Here is a 20,631-nt window from a genome sequence, read left to right on the forward strand (position 1 = left end):
AAAGACAACTTCTAAATGTATTAGTATTTATTTCAACTCATATTCTGTAGGGGGGGGGTTTTGAACATCTTTGGGGGGGCTTAGCCCCCCCAAAATAGGCCTAAAGACGTCCCTGCCCTGTGTGGAGGTTCAGTAGCCTGGTTCCGCCCGCCTACGTACTTCCGCTCAATTTTCATTTCCCTTCAGTACTACTTCCGGGTTTGCGGTACATTTGCGTGTTTTCTCCGGCCAAATTTTGCCGGTCCGATCAGTGGGAGTGGCTGAGGACAATGACGTTGAGGTTTTGCGCTAGTTCAACCAGATTTGATCAGTTTGTTTGAGTTTTGTTTCTTGTTGTTTAACCGCTGCGAAGCGGAGAACAGTCTGCAGCCCCAGTGTTTGTAGACCCATCCATAGTCAGGACTCGCTTCCCCAGTCATCATCCTGTGTGTGCGGGCGTGTGTGTGTGTGTGTGTGTGTGGGCTTGTGTTGTTGGTGTGATGTAATGCCTCCAGCCTGCTCTAACCCGTGTGTGTGTGTGTGTTGATGTGTTGTGGTTCTTTTAGTGAGTCAGAACTCGGGGTTCTCGGAGGTGGCCCTGGCCGGCCTGGCCAGTAAGGAGAACTTCAGCAGCGTCAGCCTGCGCAGCGTCAACATCTCCGAGCAGATGTCCAACAGCGCTGCCCCTTACAAGAAGCTCATGCTACTGCAGGTCAAAGGTCAGTGTCGCCTCGGAACACCACCGCTCCACCCCTCGATAAACACCTCATAAACACTGCACTGTTGACTTGGGTGTGTGTGTATCAGCGTGTGTGTGTGTGTGTGGGGGGGGGGGGGGGGGATGTGTGTATATGTGGGGTTGTGTGTGTGTCTGTGTATACATGTTGGTGTGTGTGTATAAAGGTTTGTGTGTGTGTGTATCATCAAGCACCAGTTAGCAGTCTGTCAGCTGAATGCTAATCGAATAAATTAGCTCTCATCTCCTCTGTGTGTGTGTGTGTGTGTGTGTGTGTGTGTGTGTGTGTGTGTGTGTGTGTGTGTGTGTGTGTGTGTGTGTGTGTGTGTGTGTGTGTGTGTGTGTGTGTGGATGATCTTGAGCTGTCACAGTGACTCATGTCACAAGGCCACACACACGAGAGGGAGAGGGGGGGGGGGGATAATTTAGGACTTGAACAAGGGGGTCGAGGTGGAGGATGCTGCATCATGGGAGTCCGTCCAGAGGATCTCTATATTAGGAGAGACAAGAGGCTGGGGGGGGGGGGGGTGGGGGGGGGTCTCATCTATTTCGGGGTCTTCTCCACACGTCTGCCACCCTTAATCAGTCCCGTCGCCCTCTGCCCCCCCCTACAGTCCCGTCACACACCTCCCCTATCCGTGACCCGCCTCCCTAGGACCACGTTGTGCTCAGGTCTCAACACGTGGGCTCCTGGAGGGGTCGGGACCCCTTGTTTGTGTGTTTCGAGGAGTGTGGTGTGCTGTTCTTGGTTAACGACTAGGCTAGGTGCCGGCTAACTCTTGGCACAAACAAAGCCCAGCTCTCACGTAGACTCGTGTATTTATAATCTACCAGGGGCGATGACCACTGTCTCTCTTCAGTCACAAACAGGGTGCACTAGTTCTGTCGGTCAAGCCTGGTACACGTACTAGTTAGAGGAACTTACTAGTTAGAGGTACTAACTAGTTAAAGGAGTTAGAGGATCTCTAACGAGCACATGTAGTGATTAGATTAACAGTAATATTTTACTTTAGTTAGTTAGTTAGAATAACTAACTTGTTAGAAGTACTAGTTAGAGGTACTAACTAGTTAAAGGAGTTAGAAGATCTCTAACGAGCACATGTAATAATTAGATTAACATTAATATTTTAGTTTAGTTAGTTAGAATAACTAACTAGTTAGAAGTACTAGTTAGAGAAACTAACTAGTTAAAGGAGTTAGAGGATCTCTAACGAGCACATGTATTAATTCGATTAACAGTAATACTTTAACGATATACTACGTGCGTAACGTAACATACGTTAACAGACACACACACGCACACGTGGTGATAGACTGACCCTTCGTTAACCTCCGAGCCCCCCGCCGCGAGCCCCCCGCCGCGAGCCCCCCGCCGCGGTGTGTGTGTGTGTTGACGTCCCCCCTGTGTTGTGACAGGTCGACGGCACATCCAGACCCGGCTGGTGGAGCCCCGAGCGTCGTCCCTGAACAGCGGGGACTGCTTCCTGCTAGTCACGCCCCACCACTGCTTCGTCTGGACGGGGGAGTTCGCCAACGTCATCGAGAGGAACAAGGTCCGCCCCTCGCTCTGGGAGGGGCGGAGCTTCTGTAGTTAAAGCCTAGTACATGTTGTATTATTCAGAGAATCTTTAGCTAGTTAGAGAAACTTTAGCTAGTTAGAGAAACTTTAACTGTTAGAGAAACTTTAACGAGTTAGAGAAACTCTAAATAGTTAGATAGACTTTAACTAGTTATAGAAACTCTAAATAGTTAGATAGACTTTAACTTGTTAGAGAAACTCTAACTAGTAGAGTACCTAGTACAACTAGTTAGAGTTCCCCTAACTAGTTAGCGTTCCTCTAACTAGTTAAGCTAATCCATGTTTTATTGTTTTAGGGCCGTTTATGCTTTTTTTCTTTAGCGCCGTAGCCGTTTATACCTCTTATAGGCAATAAAACAAGAAATATGAATCAGTGTTATTGCGTTGCATATTGCAATCCGGATCATAGCGCCAATCAGCAAACCGACCTTGATTTAAACCATATCTAATGATTATAAACGTTAATAGGTAGGCCAACTCAAGTTTATTTTATGCACAATAATTAACATAATTGCAGTTTTATTTTTTTGGGCTGGTTGTCAGAGGCTTGAACAAACTTGAGGATATAAAATGGATTGAATTTACTTCCTGTGTGTTCCCAGTTAACCTGGTTATATTGCGGTTTACTCTAAGAAAGTTCTGTGTGTTTTGACAGCCTTTCAGCTGTTGGTTCATGCAAGCGTCCCGTTTTCGAAGGAAGACTGTTATTGTTCGGTTCAGGAAGTAAACAAAGCCCTCAGAGGAAGTGGCATAGATGCAGTGTAGGAAGCGGTTAGCAGGGGTGGAGTGGGTGTCGTGGTGGTTAGGAGGGGGGCTAAATTCAGGCCAGCTGCAGGAAGCGCTTCTGTGAAGGTTGGCTCATTGCTACTGTTCAGGGATGATGACATGAGATGCAAACCAAAGAGGAAACCAGCGACCCAAATATAAGCTCTCAGCCGTGACCCACATTATGTAGCTACACATCATGACGTAGCTGGTGATGAGTGTTTCCAAGAGGATATCAGAGCAGCCGGATGCAACAGTCCAGGAATCGGCTGCCATGTTAACAGAATAGTTCCTAAGAAGAAAGGAATCCTTCCTTTGCAGGCTTCTTCCTTGATTCTCTTCCTTCTTCGTTCGCAGGCCAAAGAGCTGGCCAACTTTGTGCAGACCAAGCGGGACTTGGGTTGCCGGGCCAACTACGTCCAGATCATCGAGGAGGGCGGGACCACGAGCTCCGCCGCCTCCAAGGAGTTCTGGAAGATTCTAGGAGGCCAAGCGGACTACCAGTGTAAGCGTCATGAGGGCATTTGTCTTGCCCTTCTTGATACTCACATTTTTACTCACATTTTCCCCAAGACATTAAGCAAGCATTTGTGAAAGTGGCATCCATTATTTGCTGACCACTAGATGGCACCAAAAGTACCAGAATTATATTAAAAGTATGAAGAGTCTAGGTCTAGAGTCAGTTAGTGCAGTTTTGAGGTCAGCGTTGTTATATATGACCAGCATGCAATAACACAATGACAGGGCTTGCTTGCAATGGTTGAAAGGGGAATTTCTCCAACCAAGTTTCAGTCTGTGCAGTTTGAGGTTAAGACCTTTCTGACCCTTTCCATCCTCCTCCACTCCACCCTGAACCTCTCAACCCTGACCCTCTCGCTTCCTCCCCCTCCAGCCGCCGGCACCCCAGACGAGGACGAGCTGTACGAGGGAGCCATCGTGGAGACCAACTGCATCTACCGCCTGGTGGACGACAAGCTGGTGCCGGACGATGACTTCTGGGCCAAGGTTCCCCGCTGTGCTCTGCTTGACCCCAAGGAGGTGACTCCCACTGACTAATGACTCACCCTCCCTCAAGCGCACCGACCAATGACTCACCCTCCCTCAAGCGCACCGACCGATGACTCACCCTCCCTCAAGCGCCCCAGGTTTGAGAAACCTGGGGCACTTGAGGGAGCTCAGGAGGTAGAGTGGGTTGTCCGGTAACCGCAAGGTTTCTAGGTCGATTACCTGGCTTCTCCTAGTGTCAAGGCTTCCCTTAGCAAGGCAACTCAGCCCTAACTGCTCCCGATGAGCTGGCTGTCGCCTTGCATGGTTGACTCTGCCGTCGGTGTGTCAATGTGTGCATGAATGGGTGAATGTCAGGCAATATTGTAAAGCGTTGGATAAAAGCGCTATGTAAAGGTAGTCCATTTACCATTTACCTTTCTCTCAGAGAGTTCCTCCGTCTCCATCATAGTTAACCTCCATCTCATGACTAAGACCTCCCCTGTCTCCTCCTCTGTGATTGGCCCAGGTGCTGGTGTTCGACTTCGGCAGTGAGATGTACATCTGGCACGGCAAGGAGGTGACCCTGGCCCAGAGGAAGGTGGCCTTCCAACTGGCCAAGCACTTGTGGAACGGCACCTTCGATTACACCTGCTGTGACATCAACCCCCTGGACCCGGGGGAGTGCAACCCCCTCATACCCAAGTAGGGGAACACACACTCACTCACTCACTCACTCACGCACTCACTCACTCACTCACTCACTCACTCACTCACTCACTCACTCACTCACTCACTCACGCACTCACTCACTCACTCACTCACTCACTCACTCAGGGAGTGTAACCCCCTTATACCGAAGTAGGAGAGCGCCAATGGTCATGTCTGCTTCCATTGGTGTCGTGTCCTCACACACACACTCTATACACACACACACTCTATCGCTCACTCTTTCTCTCACTCACTAACTCACTCTTTCTCACTCACTCAGTGACTCACTCTTTCTCACTCATTCAGTGACTCACAATTTCTCACTCACTCTTTCTCACTCAGTCACTCACTAACCCTCTCTCTCACCCTTTCTCTCTCACTCACCCACTCTTTCTCACGCTCATTTTTTCTCACAGTCTTTTATCAATTATTCTTTCTCACACACACACACCCTCGGGTGTCACTAAGCTAGTAATGGGTAATGGGGCTGGGTGGCGGCTGGGTCTACAGAGTTGTGTTGCAGCTCTCCCACCGTCCAGCTGCTCCAGAACAGCGTGTGTTGAGACTTAAGGGCTCTAAAGGTCCTCACTCAACACATCTCTTCATCTGTATCCATAACTCATCTCGCATTCGTACGTTCACACTTCCCAGCAGCGCCTTAAGCTCCTCTTAGTTTAGCTTTGTGTCTCCTTCAGATGACTCTTCCTCTGTTACTGTCGAGTGATGTCAGTCTGACCCTCCTCCCCTCGGTCCCGCCCCCTCCAGGAAGGGCCAGGGCCGTCCCGACTGGGCGGTGTTCGGCCGGCTCACGCAGCACAACGAGACCACGCTGTTCAAGGAGAAGTTCCTGGACTGGAGCGAGAAGAGGAAGTTCTCCAGCCCCACCAGGAACGGCTCCGTCAACGCCGCCGACCACAACGTAAGGCCCCTCTCTCCTGGATCCTCCTGTGTCGGCCTGATAGCGAGCTCCAGGCTTGGGGGGCGGGGGGGGGTTTAGGAGGACATGATGTTGATAACGTTATGTCGATTACCTCAGGGGATAAAGGATCAGATAACCGACCACTTTGAGGATAGTTTGTGCTTGATCTCTCTGACTCACTCACTCACTCACTCATTCACTCACTAACTTACTTACACACATTCACTCACTCACTTACACACATTCACTCGCTCACTTACACACATTCACTCGCTCACTTGCACACATTCACTAACTTACTTGCACACATTCATGCACTCACTCACTTACACACATTCACTCACTTACTTGCACACATTCACTAACTTACTTGCACACATTCACTCACTCACTTACACACATTCACTCACTTACTTGCACACATTCACTAACTTACTTGCACATATTCCCTCACTTAGTCACATTTACCCACTCCTTCTCTCCTTCACCCACTCACTCCCTCCTTCACTCCTTCACTCCTTCACTCCTTCACTCCTTCACTCCTTCACTCACTCACTCACACACTCACTCACTCACTCTCTCTTCCATGCTCTCTCTCTCACGCCCTACCTTCCCCCCCTCCCCCCCAGGAGCCCCCCGTGTCTGACCCCCCCCGGGCGTACGACCCCTCCCTGATGCTGGCGGGCCCCGGGGGGCCGGTTCGCACTGTGCTGGACGGCGCGGACGTGGGGCGGGGCTACGGCCTGGTGGAGGGCGAGGAGAGGCGGAGCCAGCAGGTCAGCACCATGGCGACGGAGGTGTGGCACATCCTGGAGTTCGACTACAGCCGCCTCCCCCAGCAGAGCATTGGCCAGTTCCACGAGGGCGACGCCTACGTGGTCAAGTGGAAGTACATGGTCAGCACCGCCGGTCAGTAGCCCCGCCCCCGCACCCAAACACAACCAATCATACGGCCTCCCACCAGACCAGCTAGGAAATGGCTGCTGATGATTGGCTAAGAAGCACATTGGCTGATAAGTCTAAGTCAAGTACTTGACTTAGTCCTGCCGATAGTGATTCTGACGGTACACTTAGAGTGCAATGATGGTAGCATATGTATGCATTGGATCACTATGATATTCATAACTATCCTTTACATTTGTAATCGTAAAATAACAACATTGTTCCTCCGATGTCTTTTTATGAATATTACCCTGTTTGGTTCATTCTTAATCTAGTTCCGATTCAAACAAAGATCTTCTGGCTCTGAATTAAACCTCAGCAGAGGGTGTAATGTACTGTGTCTGATGGTTCTACCGGGTTCTGCTGGTTCTAGTGGGGAAGAGGCAGAACCCGGAGTAGGTGCAGGGTTCTGCAATGTACTGTGTGTGATAGTTCTACTGGTTGTGTATGATGGTTCTACTGGTTGTGTATGATGGTTCTACTGGTTGTGTATGATGGTTCTACTGGTTGTGTATGATGGTTCTACCGGGTTCTGCTGGTTCTAGTGGGGAAGAGGCAGAATCCGGGGCAGATGTAGTCTCATCAGGGTTCTATAATGTAATGATGGTTCTACTGTTGTGTGTGTAGGATGGTTCTACTGTTGTGTGTATGATGGCTCTACTGTTGTGTGTGTGTATGATGGTTCTACTATTGTGTGTGTGTATGATGGTTCTACTGTTGTCTGTGTGTGTGATGGTTCTACTGTTGTCTGTGTGTATGATGGTTCTACTGTTGTGCGTGTGTATGATGGTTCTACTGTTGTTTGTGTATGATGGTTCTACTATTGTGTGTGTGTATGATGGTTCTACTGTTGTGCGTGTGTATGATGGTTCTACTATTGTGTGTGTGTGTATGATGGTTCTACTGTTGTGTGTGTATGATGGTTCTACTATTGTGTGTGTGTGTATGATGGTTCTACTGTTGTGTGTGTATGATGGTTCTACTGTTGTGTGTGTGTATGATGGTTCTATTGTTGTGTGTGTGTATGTTGGTTCTACTGTTGTGTGTGTATGTTGGTTCTACTGTTGTGTGTGTGTATAATGGTTCTGCTGTTGTGTGTGTATAATGGTTCTACTGTTGTGTGTGTGTGTGTGATGGTTCTACTGTTGTGTGTGTGTGTGTGTATAATGGTTCTACTGTTGTGTGTGTATGATGGCTCTACTGTTGTGTGTGTGTATGATGGTTCTACTATTGTGTGTGTGTGTGTGTGTGTGTGTGTGATGGTTCTACTGTTGTGTGTGTGTATGATGGTTCTACTGTTGTCTGTGTGTGTGATGGTTCTACTGTTGTGTGTGTGTATGATGGTTCTACTGTTGTGTGTGTATGATGGTTCTACTATTGTGCGTGTGTATGATGGTTCTACTGTTGTGTGTGTATGATGGTTCTACTATTGTGTGTGTGTATGATGGTTCTACTGTTGTGTGTGTATGTTGGTTCTACTGTTGTGTGTGTGTGTATGATGGTTCTACTGTTGTGTGTGTATAATGGTTCTACTGTTGTGTGTGTATAATGGTTCTACTGTTGTGTGTGTGTGTGATGGTTCTACGGTTGTGTGTGTATAATGGTTCTACTGTTGTGTGTGTATGTTGGTTCTACTGTTGTGTGTGTGTGTATGTTGGTTCTACTGTTGTGTGTGTATAATGGTTCTACTGTTGTGTGTGTATGTATAATGGTTCTACTGTTGTGTGTGTGTGTGTATGATGGTTCTACTGTTGTGTGTGTGATGGTTCTACTGTTGTGTGTGTATAATGGTTCTACTGTTGTGTGTGTGTGTGTGTGTGTGTGTGTATGATGGTTCTACTGTTGTGTGTGTGATGGTTCTACTGTTGTGTGTGTATAATGGTTCTACTATTGTGCGTGTGTATAATGGTTCTACTGTTGTGTGTGTGTGTGTATGATGGTTCTACTGTTGTGTGTGTATAATGGTTCTACTGTTGTGTGTGTATGATGGTTCTACTGTTGTGTGTGTGTGATGGTTCTACTGTTGTGTGTGTGTGATGGTTCTACTGTTGTGTGTGTGTATAATGGTTCTACTGTTGTGTGTGTATGATGGTTCTACTGTTGTGTGTGTGTGATGGTTATACTATTGTGTGTGTGTGTATGCTGGTTCTACTGTTGTGTGTGTGTGATGGTTCTACTGTTGTGTGTGTGTGTGATGGTTCTAGTGGGGAAGAGGCAGAACCCAGAGCAGGCGCGGACGGCGGGCGCGGGGAAGGAGAAGTGCTGCTACTTCTTCTGGCAGGGCCGCAACGCCACCGTCAGCGAGAAGGGGGCCTCCGCCCTCATGACCGTGGAGCTGGACGAGGAGAGGGGCGCCCAGGTGTGTGTGTGTGTGTGTGTGTGTGTGTGTGTGCGTGTGCGTGTGCGCGTGCGTGCGTGCGCGTTTTATTTAAAAGACACTTTCAATGTATGAAGCATAAAAAAGCAAAAATCAATCGTAAAAAAATGTAAAAACATGTGAATCATTTATATCCCGGTTTCATTTAGAACCCTGTGTAAACCCTTCACCAGTGTTTGGTGCTGACCCTCCTCTTCCTCTTTCCCCCCCCCCCCCAGGTCCAGGTCCTGCAGGGTAAGGAGCCCCCCTGCTTCCTCCAGTGCTTCAGAGGAGGGATGGTGGTCCACTCAGGGAGGAGAGAGGAGGAGGAGGACATGTCTCAGAGTAAGGACACACACCACGGGCCTGACTGCTCTGACCTGGCCCCCCTATTGGGCGACGGCCTCCGCTTCACTTCCTGGTTGCGATGACTCATGGCTGGTCTCTCATCGGCCGGAAAAAAAGCACTTTAGATCTGATTAATGGCGTCCTGTTATGAACAGACTATGTTATCTGAACCAACAGGACAGGTCTATGTTAGGTGAGGGTGTATGGGTCACACTGATATCTTACTGGATTAACACAAACTCTCAGTATGGGATGGAGATCATTGTGTGAGTTAGATCGTCTGAACTCTATCTGTGTTGTGGACCCAATGTCTACCACGGGTTAAAGCTGCTCCGTCTCAAACTCTGGGCCACAGACGTGGTTCTGACACTATTAACAGTGATTTAGTGAATGGTTTAGCATGTCAAATCTGGTTGAGGGAATGCATGGAAAATCCACTTGAGGAAAGTCTTTATTTGCCCTTCTATGTAGATCATGTGATTTATTGGTCCATGGAAAGAACTGATTCTGGGAATGATTTTTATTGAGCTATTTCCAGATTTAGATTCAAGATTCTAGAGATTTATTTGTCACATGGATACAAGTTTATCGTGAAAGGAAAAAGTGACAGACTTTCCGCAGAAACAGTGCAATATAAGATAGAAATATAGATAAAAGATACTATATAAAATGTCGGAGGACCGTCGACTTGTTGGTTTAATTGTGTAACTGTTCTGTTCCAGATGACTGGCGTCTGTACTGCGTGCGCGGGGAGGTGGCGCAGGAGGGCCACCTGCTGGAGGTGGTGTGTCACTGCAGCAGCCTGCGCTCGCGGGTCTCCATGGTGATGGTGGGCGTGGGCCAGGCCCTCATCTATCTGTGGCACGGCTGCAAGGCCCAGGCGCACACGCGGGACGTGGCCCTCACTGCCGCCCGCAGCATCAAGGAGCAGTGAGTCTGAAAGCTCTGAAAGCCCCTTATTCATAAGGCTCTTCCTCACAGTAATGCAGAACTTTATTTATAATGGTCTTAAACTCAATTAAGGTGAACTGTATTTATAGCTCCTTTTATGACAGTTGGCTAACTTTGTTTATGATGATCTTAATCACAGTAACAGTCAACTCTATTTATTACGTCATTAATGACAGTTGGTTGGTTGTAGTCCAGGTCAGGCTGGGTAAACTTTTATATTGAAAATGTATTCAAGGTAGCGTATGTAAAACTGCAGTCGAGTCAAATTGAAATAAACAAAGTACACAAAGAGACAGTAGAGGGTCAGCTGGGGTCTGTAGGGAGTGTGTTGGTGTATTCAGATACGAGTTACCTTTTAGGATGTGGAAGCAATTCTGGGTACAGGGAGCTAGCAGAGCGAACACCGTAGTGTGTAGCCAGGAGGCTAGCTTTGAGCTAGCTTCAGTAGCTCAATGCTCCTGCGTGCAGGCTAGTGCTACTTCATCTAGCTCAATGCTAGTCTCCTGGCTACACACTACAGTGTTTAGTCTGCTAGCTCTCTATACTGCAGCTAGCATTGAGTTAGCTGCAGTAGGATCATGAAGGCTAGTGCTACTGCAGCTCGCTCAATGCTAGCCTCCTGAGTCAAGCTATGCCAGCCGCAAATCAAATACACACATTACTATACCAATCAAACGAGTGCGTCACTCGCGTGATTTTTATTGATTTTGATTGTTTTTGAGGTATTGTCTGTGTGACTCAGAGGTGGTGTCTTGTCTTGGTTACCCACTGCAGCTGTCCTCTGGAGGCGGGGCTTCACAGCAGCAGTCAGGTGACCATCGTGGAGTGTGACGAGGGGGCGGAGCCCACCGGCTTCTGGGAAGCCCTGGGGAGGCGGGACCGGAAGGCCTACGACTGCATGCTGCAAGGTCAGTGCTCCTAGAACAGGTCAAAGGTCAGGGCCAACGTGATCCAGTGCCCACCCGGGATGGACACAGTGGTCTAGACCCCCGCCCAACCTCTGAGGTTGTAGTATTTGTTAGTATTTCAAGTTTTTGGTCTGAGTGGTGGCTACAGCTGCAGAGACTACAACAGAATGCCTGGACTCTCCTTATGGTTAACCTGCCATTACTGATTTAAACATGTTTTGAATGTAAATATGTCAGTTATGACACCCCTGATCATCCCTGGGAGGAGGGATCCCCCACTGCGTTCCCTCTCAAGATTTCTTCCTTCTTAATTAAGAGTTATCTCTTGCCCTCTGGGGGGCTATGTTCAGGCCGGGGGTGTCATGAGGATACGGTCTGTTCAGTCCTTTGAGACTGGACCTGGGATTAAGGGCTATACAAATTAAATAGAATGCATGTATAAGTTAATTGAAGCGGTCCGTGGTGGGACGCTGTGTCTCAGTGTGAGGAGGTCAGCGTGTCTCGGTGTGATGATGTCACGGTGTCCCCGTGTGATGATGTCGCCGTGCCCCCCCCCCCCCCCCCCCCCCCCAGACCCGGGACGGTTCAGCTTCACGCCGCGCCTCTACCAGCTGGGCAGCAGCTCGGGGGAGTTCCGGGCGGTGGAGCTGCTGTACCCGGCGCGGGTCCCGGAGCAGGTCAACCCCCAGCCCTTTCTCCAGGAGGACCTGTACACCGCCGCCCAGCCCGGTACGCACGCACGCACACGCATGCATGCATGCACGTACGCACACACACGCACTCACACATGTGCACGGACGCTCGCACATGCATGCATTCATACGCACGTGCACACACATGCACTCCCCCGTGCTCACATGCACATGAACTCACTCCCATGCACTCGCATGCACACACATGCACTCCTCTACACTCACATGCACACGCACACACTTGCACTCACGTGCATTAGCATGCATTGACGTGCGCATGCACACACATTCACTCCCATGCACTCACACACCCTCACTCACTCACCCCGGCGACACACACACTTTTTATGGTATTTATTGTTTATCATAAATTAATCATTTTAATGCATTTTACTGTGTGGCCGTAAACCCTTCAAATGAATTCAGAAACCACAAGGATGACGCTCTCTCCTCGTTAAAACTCCCCGTGCGCGCGTGTGTGTGTGTGTGTGCGTGTGTGTGTGTGTGTGTGTGTGTGGGTGTGTGTGGGGATGGATGGATGGATGGATGGATTTATATAGATTAACAACAGTGCTGACTATCCCTCTCCCCCCCCCCCCCCCCCCCAGCTCTGTTCCTGGTGGACAACCACCACGAGGTGTACCTGTGGCAGGGCTGGTGGGCCCAGGACAGCCTGGTCACCGGCTCGGCCCGCATCCGCTGGGACACGGACCGCAAGGCCGCCATGGAGACGGTGCTGCGCTACTGTCGAGGTGGGGGCCACGCCTTGGTCAGGGTGGGGGGGGGGGGGGGGGGGGGTTCACGGTGGTCCGGCCAATTGCTGGCTGTTGGTGTCCCCGTCTGAATGCTCCCACTGCTCGTTGGGTCGTAACGCAGCCGGGTTATACCCATTAAACAAAAACCCTGATGTGAATATTAGTGTTTGGTGAAGTTGTTATCATACGTATTGATTGTTGCTGATCAATAGTTTAAGAACAGAAGTACGACTCAGCTTCTTCCCTTTTTAAACGACGAAGCATTTCATCTATTCATAGCGCTGCTAAGTTATAATGGAATGTCAGTTCAAATGAGGACATCTTGGTTTGGTGTGGGTGATGGACCCTGAGCTGGACGAGGCTGGGGGGGTCCATCAGACCAGAGGGGTTACGAGGCGAAGAGGAGGACTCCCTAACGTGCGAGTGTGTCCCTAACGAGTCTGTGTCGTCCCCCCCCCCGTCGGCTGCAGAGAAGAACGCTAAGAAGCCCCCCAAGTCGTACCTGATCCACGCGGGCCTGGAGCCGCTCACCTTCACCAACATGTTCCCCTGCTGGGAGCACCGCGAGGACGTGGCCGAGATCACCGAGAGGGTGAGGAGGGGGGGGATACTGGGGGGGAGGAGGGGGAGACACTGGGGGGGGAGGGGGAGACACCGGGAGGGGGGGGGGGGGAAGACACCGTGAGGACGTGGCCGAGATCACAGAGAGGGCTAGGAGGGGGGAGACTCTCCTGGAGGGAGAGGGAGAAGGGGGAGGCAGTCCTGTGGAGGGGGAGGAGGGAGAGACACTCCCCTAAGGAGAGGGGGAGGAGGGAGCAGACCTCCTAAGGAGAGGGGGAGGGGGGAATAGGCCTCCTAAAGAGTCAGCAGAGAGCTCCTCCACTAAGTCCCTCCTGGCTGACAGACCAGGGAAGGTCAAAAACCCAACATACATTTCTACTGTGTTATTGTACGGGTTACATTTACACTGTGCATCCTAATAGTGTGCGTGCGTGTGTGCGTGCGTGCTTGCGTGCGCCTCCAGGACGCGGAGGTGTGTAACCAGATAATCCTGGTGGAGGACGTCCTGGCCCGGCTCTGTAAGACGGCCTACCCCCTGGCGGACCTGCTGGCCCGGCCCCTCCCCGAGGGCGTGGACCCCCTGCGGCTGGAGGTGTACCTGTCCGACGAGGACTTCGAGGTCGGTCCCGCGGCTCCGTGCCGCCATGACGAGATTCGTTGAATTAACGAGTTAATTAAAGGGGTGATGTCCTCCCGCCAGGTGTGGATGGGATTAGCCGTTACAAGTCGTTAGAGAATCTGCCCTTTTCTGTGTTTTACTGACATTACCAGTGGGAGGGTCTACCCTAGATGTACGCTGGATAGATCAGTCCACCACCTTAGGCGGACACGCCCACCTAAGATATCACTTAAACACAGGAAAAGGCAGATGTCATTACAGCTTGTAATGGCTAATCATACTCCCACCAGGTGGTGTGATGTCACCCCTTTAATCCAACCTCTAAACATCTTGGCTTGTGAGAGCCAGACTCTATAAAGGTGGATCAGTCACATGACTCTAAGGGCGCACTCACACTAGGCCATCTGTACCGTGCCCGAGTCCGTTTTACCCCTGTACCGTGCTCAAGTACTCAAGTACGGAATGGTAGTGGACATGAGTACGGTCGGCGCACTCACACTAGCCAAATGATCTAGACTTGAGCACGGTGCAGGTGTGAAACGGACTTGGGCACGGTACAGATGGCCTAGTGTGAGCGCGCCCTAAAGGTGTGTTGACACCAAAAGCAAAAGCATCATGTCTCGTTACATCTTTCCTTTCCTTACGTCTTTGTCTCCGTGTCTCTCTTCCCTGTATCCCTGACTTCGCCCCACAGGGTGCAGAGGATGTGGGAAGGTGAGTCTTCTGTGTGTCCTCAGAGCTGAGCATGTGAGGTGACCTGCGTACTGCAGGTCACTGCCTCCAAGCTTCTAACACCATAACTGGTCCTGTCCCTGACGTGAACCGTGTTCCTCTAAAACCCGATCATGGTTGCTCCTCTTAAAGCCGTGAAGAAAAGATCTAATATGATTTGTCCGTGTTTTTATTTACCTGCTTGGTCGTCAGTGTGTGGAAACACTTTACTGCGACACAGTCGCACTCTCAAGCTTTTCTTGGGATGATTCTTCTCGGACTGCGAGGGGAATGAAGCGATGATCATCTGCATGAGAGTGTTCACTGGTCTGATGTTGAGGTGGCATCAGGAGGGACCAGAGTGTGTCCTGCTACACACATAATATGCTGCTCTGTGATCATCCTCCACGCTCTGGCCTTGGCCCTTCTCTGCATTATGTTTGATGTGTTCCTATCTGCCGCCGTTTCTCCTCTAGAATGGCCTGGAGATGAGCAGAGAGGAGTATGACCTTCTACCCGGCTGGAAGCAGGTGAACGTGAAGAAAGCTAGAGGACTCTTCTAGAAAGTTTGACGGTGGTGAACAGCTGAGTGGCACACACTCTGTCGGACATTGAGTGACACACGCACACACATGGACAAACACACACGGATACACAGACGCACACAGACACACGCAACAATACACACGTCAACAAGAAAGGTTTGAAACTCTGGACTCTGGACTTTCCCTAAGATCTTTTTGTCCTTGATGGGCGAGGACTCAGGAGCGACCCTGGATCCGTTTCCTGCCGTGTCCCCCCCCCCCCCCCCACTGGCGCCCATACCCCCCTCCCTTCCTTGGCCCCGTTTGCGTTTGCGTCAAATTGTTTGTCTTTATGGATGGAATGAGTTTGATGCCCGGCTAATGCTGCCTTATTTTAATTATGTCGTGAAGTCTTGTTTTCATTAAATCCTCCCACCTTGTAGGATGTATATATGCATAGGCTGGCCCAGGTGTGTGTGTGTGTGTGTGTGTGTGTGTGTGTGTGTGTGTGTGTGTGTGTGTGTGTGTGTGTGTGTGTGTGTGTGTGTGTGTGTGTGTGTGTGTGTGTGTGTGTGTGTGTGTGTGTGTGTGTGGCTCACCGCGACTAACCCTCCGCTATCCTCGTGACTTTGTGCATTAAATGTAATTCATATTTCTATAGAAGGTATATAGGACTTTTTGAGTCTTTTTGATTATTTGGTGAGACTCGAGAGAAAAAGCCGGATGTCAGGTGTCATGTGATGTTAATGTGTGTCCATTTACTGCGACCGTGTGTACAGTTAGCCACGCCCCCTTTACAATAACAACCAATGAGGCTCGGAGCTAGTGGCTCGGAGCTACGGGAGATGTTTTGGATTTTTAAATCCTGAGATACAGTGTACAGTGCCTTGCTTTCCTGTACAGTTTATATATAAAGAGCCTAGTCTGCATTTTTGAAGACTCATTTTGTGACATAATGAATAGTAAGAGAAACTAATAGAGAAATAAACGCTAATTCTGAAAGAAAAAATTGTCTTTTGTGTGCAACAGATCTTCAATTTCGAAGCAAGCGTTACGACCGTGTCTCTTGTTGGGGTTGTGCTATGCTGTGGTGTCGGCAGAGTAATTACTCAGATCCTCCCATAGAGGGCGCTATAATACAACACAACGGGGCCTTTCAGAAGTCGATTGAGTTTACTATATATGTAACGCACAAAAGTATTATAAGAGGTATAGCAAGTCACAAGCGCTACTGTCACGACTGTTACGGCCACCCTTTATATCATGGCTCGCGGTTCGTCGGCCAGTAACATGACAGGAAAAGACGAAAGTAGAATTAAAGTTTAGATAATGATGTTGCTTTATTCAAACGAAAGTCGTTCCCAAACTCCAAACAACGGGAGGACTGATTAACCAAAAAAAACAAACGGGTGGGGGAAGCCTGGGCCAGCCGCGCATTGGGCCGTCGAAGCCAGCACTTCCTCCTCCTACCCTACAATTCCCAGACTCTAGACAACAGAAAACACGAAAAGACCTATTCTATCAGTCCGCCATTCACGGGATCCGAACAGCTCAGGACAGCGTGAAGATGCCAATAGTGAGAGAGAAACCTGCGGGAACATCCGCAGGTAAGTAGCGTTAGTAGTCCTAGCTCCACCCCCGAATCAGGAACACCTGAGAGCCAGAGGAGAATAGAGCAGGAGAAATGAGCAAAAGGTAGGGCGCGTGACACCAACCTGTTGGAATCTACTGATCATGTTCTTATGTCTCCCGACGGTCCTGAAGATAAACGCTGAACGCTTCAGAAGTTCTCAACGATTTGACAAACACAAAGCGATTAAGGTGATTTTTTTGGTTTCTTCATCTTTATATAATCACCAAAGCAGAATAAACACTGGTGTTTTAGTTTTCCTTGGGTGGTTTTATTCAGATCACACTTTCTACAACGTGACACACCGCCTCCCTTGTTTTAACACACAAACTCAGAAATATGTTGCCCTACATGAGGAGGGTGGGATGAGATGATTTTCTTCCTCCTCCTCCTGTCACCCACCCGATCTGAGAGCTTCTGGTGTAGGGGTGTGTGTGTGCGTGTGTGTGTTGAAGCCCACGTGTTAAGTTTCTCAAGAAGAAAGCTCTTCTGATCCGTCCTCTCACCTGTGAGTGGTCTGATGTGGAACATGTGAGTCCTCCCACACCCTCTCTCACTCGCTCACCATCTGTCTGTCTGTCTCTCTCTCTCTGTCTCTGTCTGTCTGTCTGTCTGTCTGTCTGTCTGTCTGTCTGTCTGTCTGTCTGTCTGTCTGTCTGTGTCTCTCTCTCTCTCTCTTCCTCTGTCTATGTCTCACCATCTTTGTCTGTCTGTCTGTCTGTTTGTCTCTGTCTGTCTGTCTGTCTGTCTGTCTGTCTGTCTGTCTGTCTGTCTGTCTGTCTGTCTGTTTGTCTCTCTGTCTGTCTGTCCGGCTGTCTGTCTGTCTGTCTCTCTCTTCCTCTGTCTATGTCTCACCATCTGTGTCTGTCTGTCTGTCTGTCTGTCTGTCTGTCAACAGACAGCGCGGCCCGTGCAGACACACACACAGAAGAGGTGTGCATAAGGCTCTTCATGGCTCTTTGTACACTGCCAGCTCCCCATGGGCCCGAGCTCCTATAGGGGCCCCTACAGGGCTTGCGGATCCTACATGAATAATAATTGATTTGTCTAACACATGGATGGTAAATATGATGATCCAAAGCTGATGATCCAACCGCGACACCCCCGGGCCTGCTGAGTGCGTTCAGTATCGTCATCAGAGACGGAAACAGATTCAACCTTTGATTGAATCACTTCTAAAATCTTAAATGTCTTAAATGTTGTGTATCAACGTGAAGAGCTTAGAAGACAACTATCTACCGATCAACAAAAAATTAATCAGATCTGATTTTGATAATCTGTTAATCGTTCAATCATTATATATTTTGGTTCATGGCTGACTATACAATTAATACCTTAATTGTTTTGGGTTGCTTGTCAGTGCGTGAACAGCGAGCTCATTTAAGAAAGACTGGTGATCCTGAATGTGTGATGGAACTGCTGTCACTTATCACAGTTACAAACTAAACTAGAACTGCAAGCAGTTATCCAGGGGTCCAAGCGATGTGCATTTCGCTGGCACAACGCGAAGCATGTATTCAAAACGTTACCGTGAACCTGTGGATATAAAGGTTTTGACTGTGAGAGGTTCAGTGTTTTTAGGAGATATACAATTTCCTAGTTTATGGCGCCCCCTTCTGGCGATTTTCCTTGGTATAGCGCCACATAGTGACCGGCAGGTCTGGATTTTGTCGTCTGCGTAGTCCTCACGGACATGGATGTAGTCATGCAATTGGCGTGTCTGCACCATTTACGGTTTGGGCTATGGTCCCACTTTCACGGTAGGAAGTATAATAATAATTGCTACAAAAACAATAGGGATCCAACCTGTTGGCTTGGACCCCTAATAAGAAGGAGAGTGAGTGGCTTGATGGCTCGCCCTGACTCCTGATAGGCTGCATGCTCGGCCATGCATCACGGAGATTGGCTTATTCAGCCGTGCCTCCCAGCTATTGGACGAAGGCTCGGCCGTGCATCAGGGTGTGATTGGCTGTGATGTTTCCCCCGCCCCCGTCCCATGGAGGTCGACGCCAAACGTCTGGCGAGCCTCTGGTTTACCGCCGGCCGGTTGGGAGTCTCACGCAAAGGTGAACCCGCTGCGAAACGTAATTAATTATTACGATTATACAAAGCCTGATTACAACATCAGTCAATATTTAGCGGACCATATGCTCCAGTCTGCGGCCCCCTGATCTGCATCCTAATGGGCTCACCGAAGGGGTGGGTGGGGGGGGGGTTTGGCAGCCAGGTATCTCCCTGGAGCCGACCCATCTGTCTTCCCCCCCCCCCCCCCCCCCCCCGCTCTCTCTCTAATATGTTTAGGGGGGCGGTGTTAGTGTCAACACAACGGGGCTGTGCTGTGAAGCCCGCCGTTTAGCACACGGCTCTGGCGTCGTCTCGTCCCGTCCTGTTTGCGTTTGGCCCCCTTTACCGAACAAACACCCCCCCCACCCCCTCCATCTCCTTTCCTCCCTCGCCCACGGTCGGAGACGAGGAGCGAAACAATGGGCGCCGTAATAAGGCTCAGCACTCATCCTCTATGGCGTGCGTCTGTGTTTTGTTCGCAGCTCCTCTGTGCAGGTGGATTACTGCTATCGTCTCACAATGCAGTGGTGGATTAGTTTGCCTGTGTATCTATGATGCTTCCCGCTCTCTCCTCTATTTTCCCACCCTCTCTAAACTCCTGCATTCTTTTCCACTGCTTTTGTTTTTCCGTCTATTCTCAGTTTCGGCTTCGTTCCTCTTTTTTTTGGGGGGGAGTGGGTTGGAAAAAGGAATAAAGCCGAAGACATCCTGTGCAAGCCGCTTGGAGCGACCACTTCAAACAGAGCCTGGATGAGGACTAGAGATCAGTTCTGGAATGAGGTCTTTCCTTCTCATCTCCTCCTCCTCCTCCTCCTCCTCCTCCTCCTCCTCCTCCTCCTCCTCCTCCTCCTCCTCCTTCCCTATTCTCTCCTCCACCTCCTTCTCCTTCTCATGCTCTCCTCCTCCTCCTCCTCCTCCTCCTCCTCCTCCTCCTCCTCCTCCTCCTCCTCATGCTCTCCTCTCCTCCCCTCCTCCTTCTCCTTCTCCTTCTCATGCTCTCCTCCTCCTCCTTCTCCTTCTCATGCTCTCCTCTTCCTCCTCCTCCTCCTCCTTCTCCTTCTCATCCCCTCCTCCTCCTCTTCCTCCTCCTTCTCCTTCTCATCCTCTCCTCTCCTCCTCCTCCTCCTCCTCCTCCTTCTCATCCTCTCCTCTCCTCTCCTCCTCCTTCTCCTCCTCCTTCTCCTTCTCCTTCTCCTTCTCCTTCTCATCCTCTCCTCTCCTCCTTCTCATCCTCTCCTCTCCTCCTCCTTCTCCTCCTCCCCTCCTCTCCTCCTCCTTCTCCTTCTCCTTCTCCTTCTCCTTCTCATCCTCTCCTCTCCTCTCCTCCCCTCAGCCCGGGGCGCGTGGCAGGCAGCTTTGAGCTCGTGAGTCCAGCTTTGGTCGCTGATCCCCCAGAAAGCCCAACAGGAAGTGCCCGGGGGCTACGGCTGGGCCCTGGGTTACCTTACCCCGAGCCACGTGCTGCGGCCCCCCCTGGTCTCCCCCCAGCAAGCCCCCTGGTCTCCCCCTTGGTCTCCCCCATGGTCTCCCCAAGCCTGGCCCCCCAGTCTCCCCCCAGCGTGGGACCACTCTGCTCTTAAGAACAAAGCGAGTAGAACTGGCGGAAAAGATTGTGAATTCAACTTATAGTGTGTGTGTGAATGTTTGTGTGAGACAGTCAGTCAGTCAGTTAGTCAGTCAACCCCTCCTTGGGACAGATTCAAGGGCGAACAATCAGCCAATCACGGTCTGGAGTGAGTGTGGGTGAGGGCTGGTTTAAGCAGCCTCACCTGGCCCGAGGCAGGCTGATTGGATGCTGGGGCTGGGTGATGCTGCACACCTGTGGTGCATTTCAATAATCAAGGCCGACGTCAAGTGAGGTGCTGCCCCCCCCCCATTCCCACTCCCCCTGGCACCA

At 50.2% G+C, this 20,631-nt stretch overlaps 1 protein-coding gene across 1 annotated transcript in view; it reads left to right on the forward strand.

Moving 5' to 3' along the window:
- svila (supervillin a) overlaps positions 1-16,042 on the forward strand; it is a 50,077-nt gene extending 34,035 nt beyond the window's left edge. The window contains exons 27-42 of the mRNA XM_030349727.1: positions 546-698; positions 2,132-2,268; positions 3,417-3,564; positions 3,952-4,097; positions 4,573-4,748; positions 5,520-5,673; positions 6,303-6,582; positions 8,820-8,974; positions 9,211-9,316; positions 10,042-10,249; positions 11,045-11,178; positions 11,752-11,907; positions 12,479-12,622; positions 13,096-13,217; positions 13,650-13,805; positions 14,993-16,042. Of these exons, the coding sequence (XP_030205587.1) occupies positions 546-698; positions 2,132-2,268; positions 3,417-3,564; positions 3,952-4,097; positions 4,573-4,748; positions 5,520-5,673; positions 6,303-6,582; positions 8,820-8,974; positions 9,211-9,316; positions 10,042-10,249; positions 11,045-11,178; positions 11,752-11,907; positions 12,479-12,622; positions 13,096-13,217; positions 13,650-13,805; positions 14,993-15,079 (2,462 nt within the window). The 3' untranslated portion in view covers positions 15,080-16,042. The remainder of the gene's footprint in view (positions 1-545; positions 699-2,131; positions 2,269-3,416; positions 3,565-3,951; positions 4,098-4,572; positions 4,749-5,519; positions 5,674-6,302; positions 6,583-8,819; positions 8,975-9,210; positions 9,317-10,041; positions 10,250-11,044; positions 11,179-11,751; positions 11,908-12,478; positions 12,623-13,095; positions 13,218-13,649; positions 13,806-14,992) is intronic.
- The last annotated feature ends 4,589 nt before the right edge of the window (positions 16,043-20,631 follow it).

The sequence above is a fragment of the Gadus morhua genome, chromosome 23 (assembly GCF_902167405.1).
Source record: "Gadus morhua chromosome 23, gadMor3.0, whole genome shotgun sequence".
In the NCBI taxonomy this organism is placed as follows: domain Eukaryota; kingdom Metazoa; phylum Chordata; class Actinopteri; order Gadiformes; family Gadidae; genus Gadus; species Gadus morhua.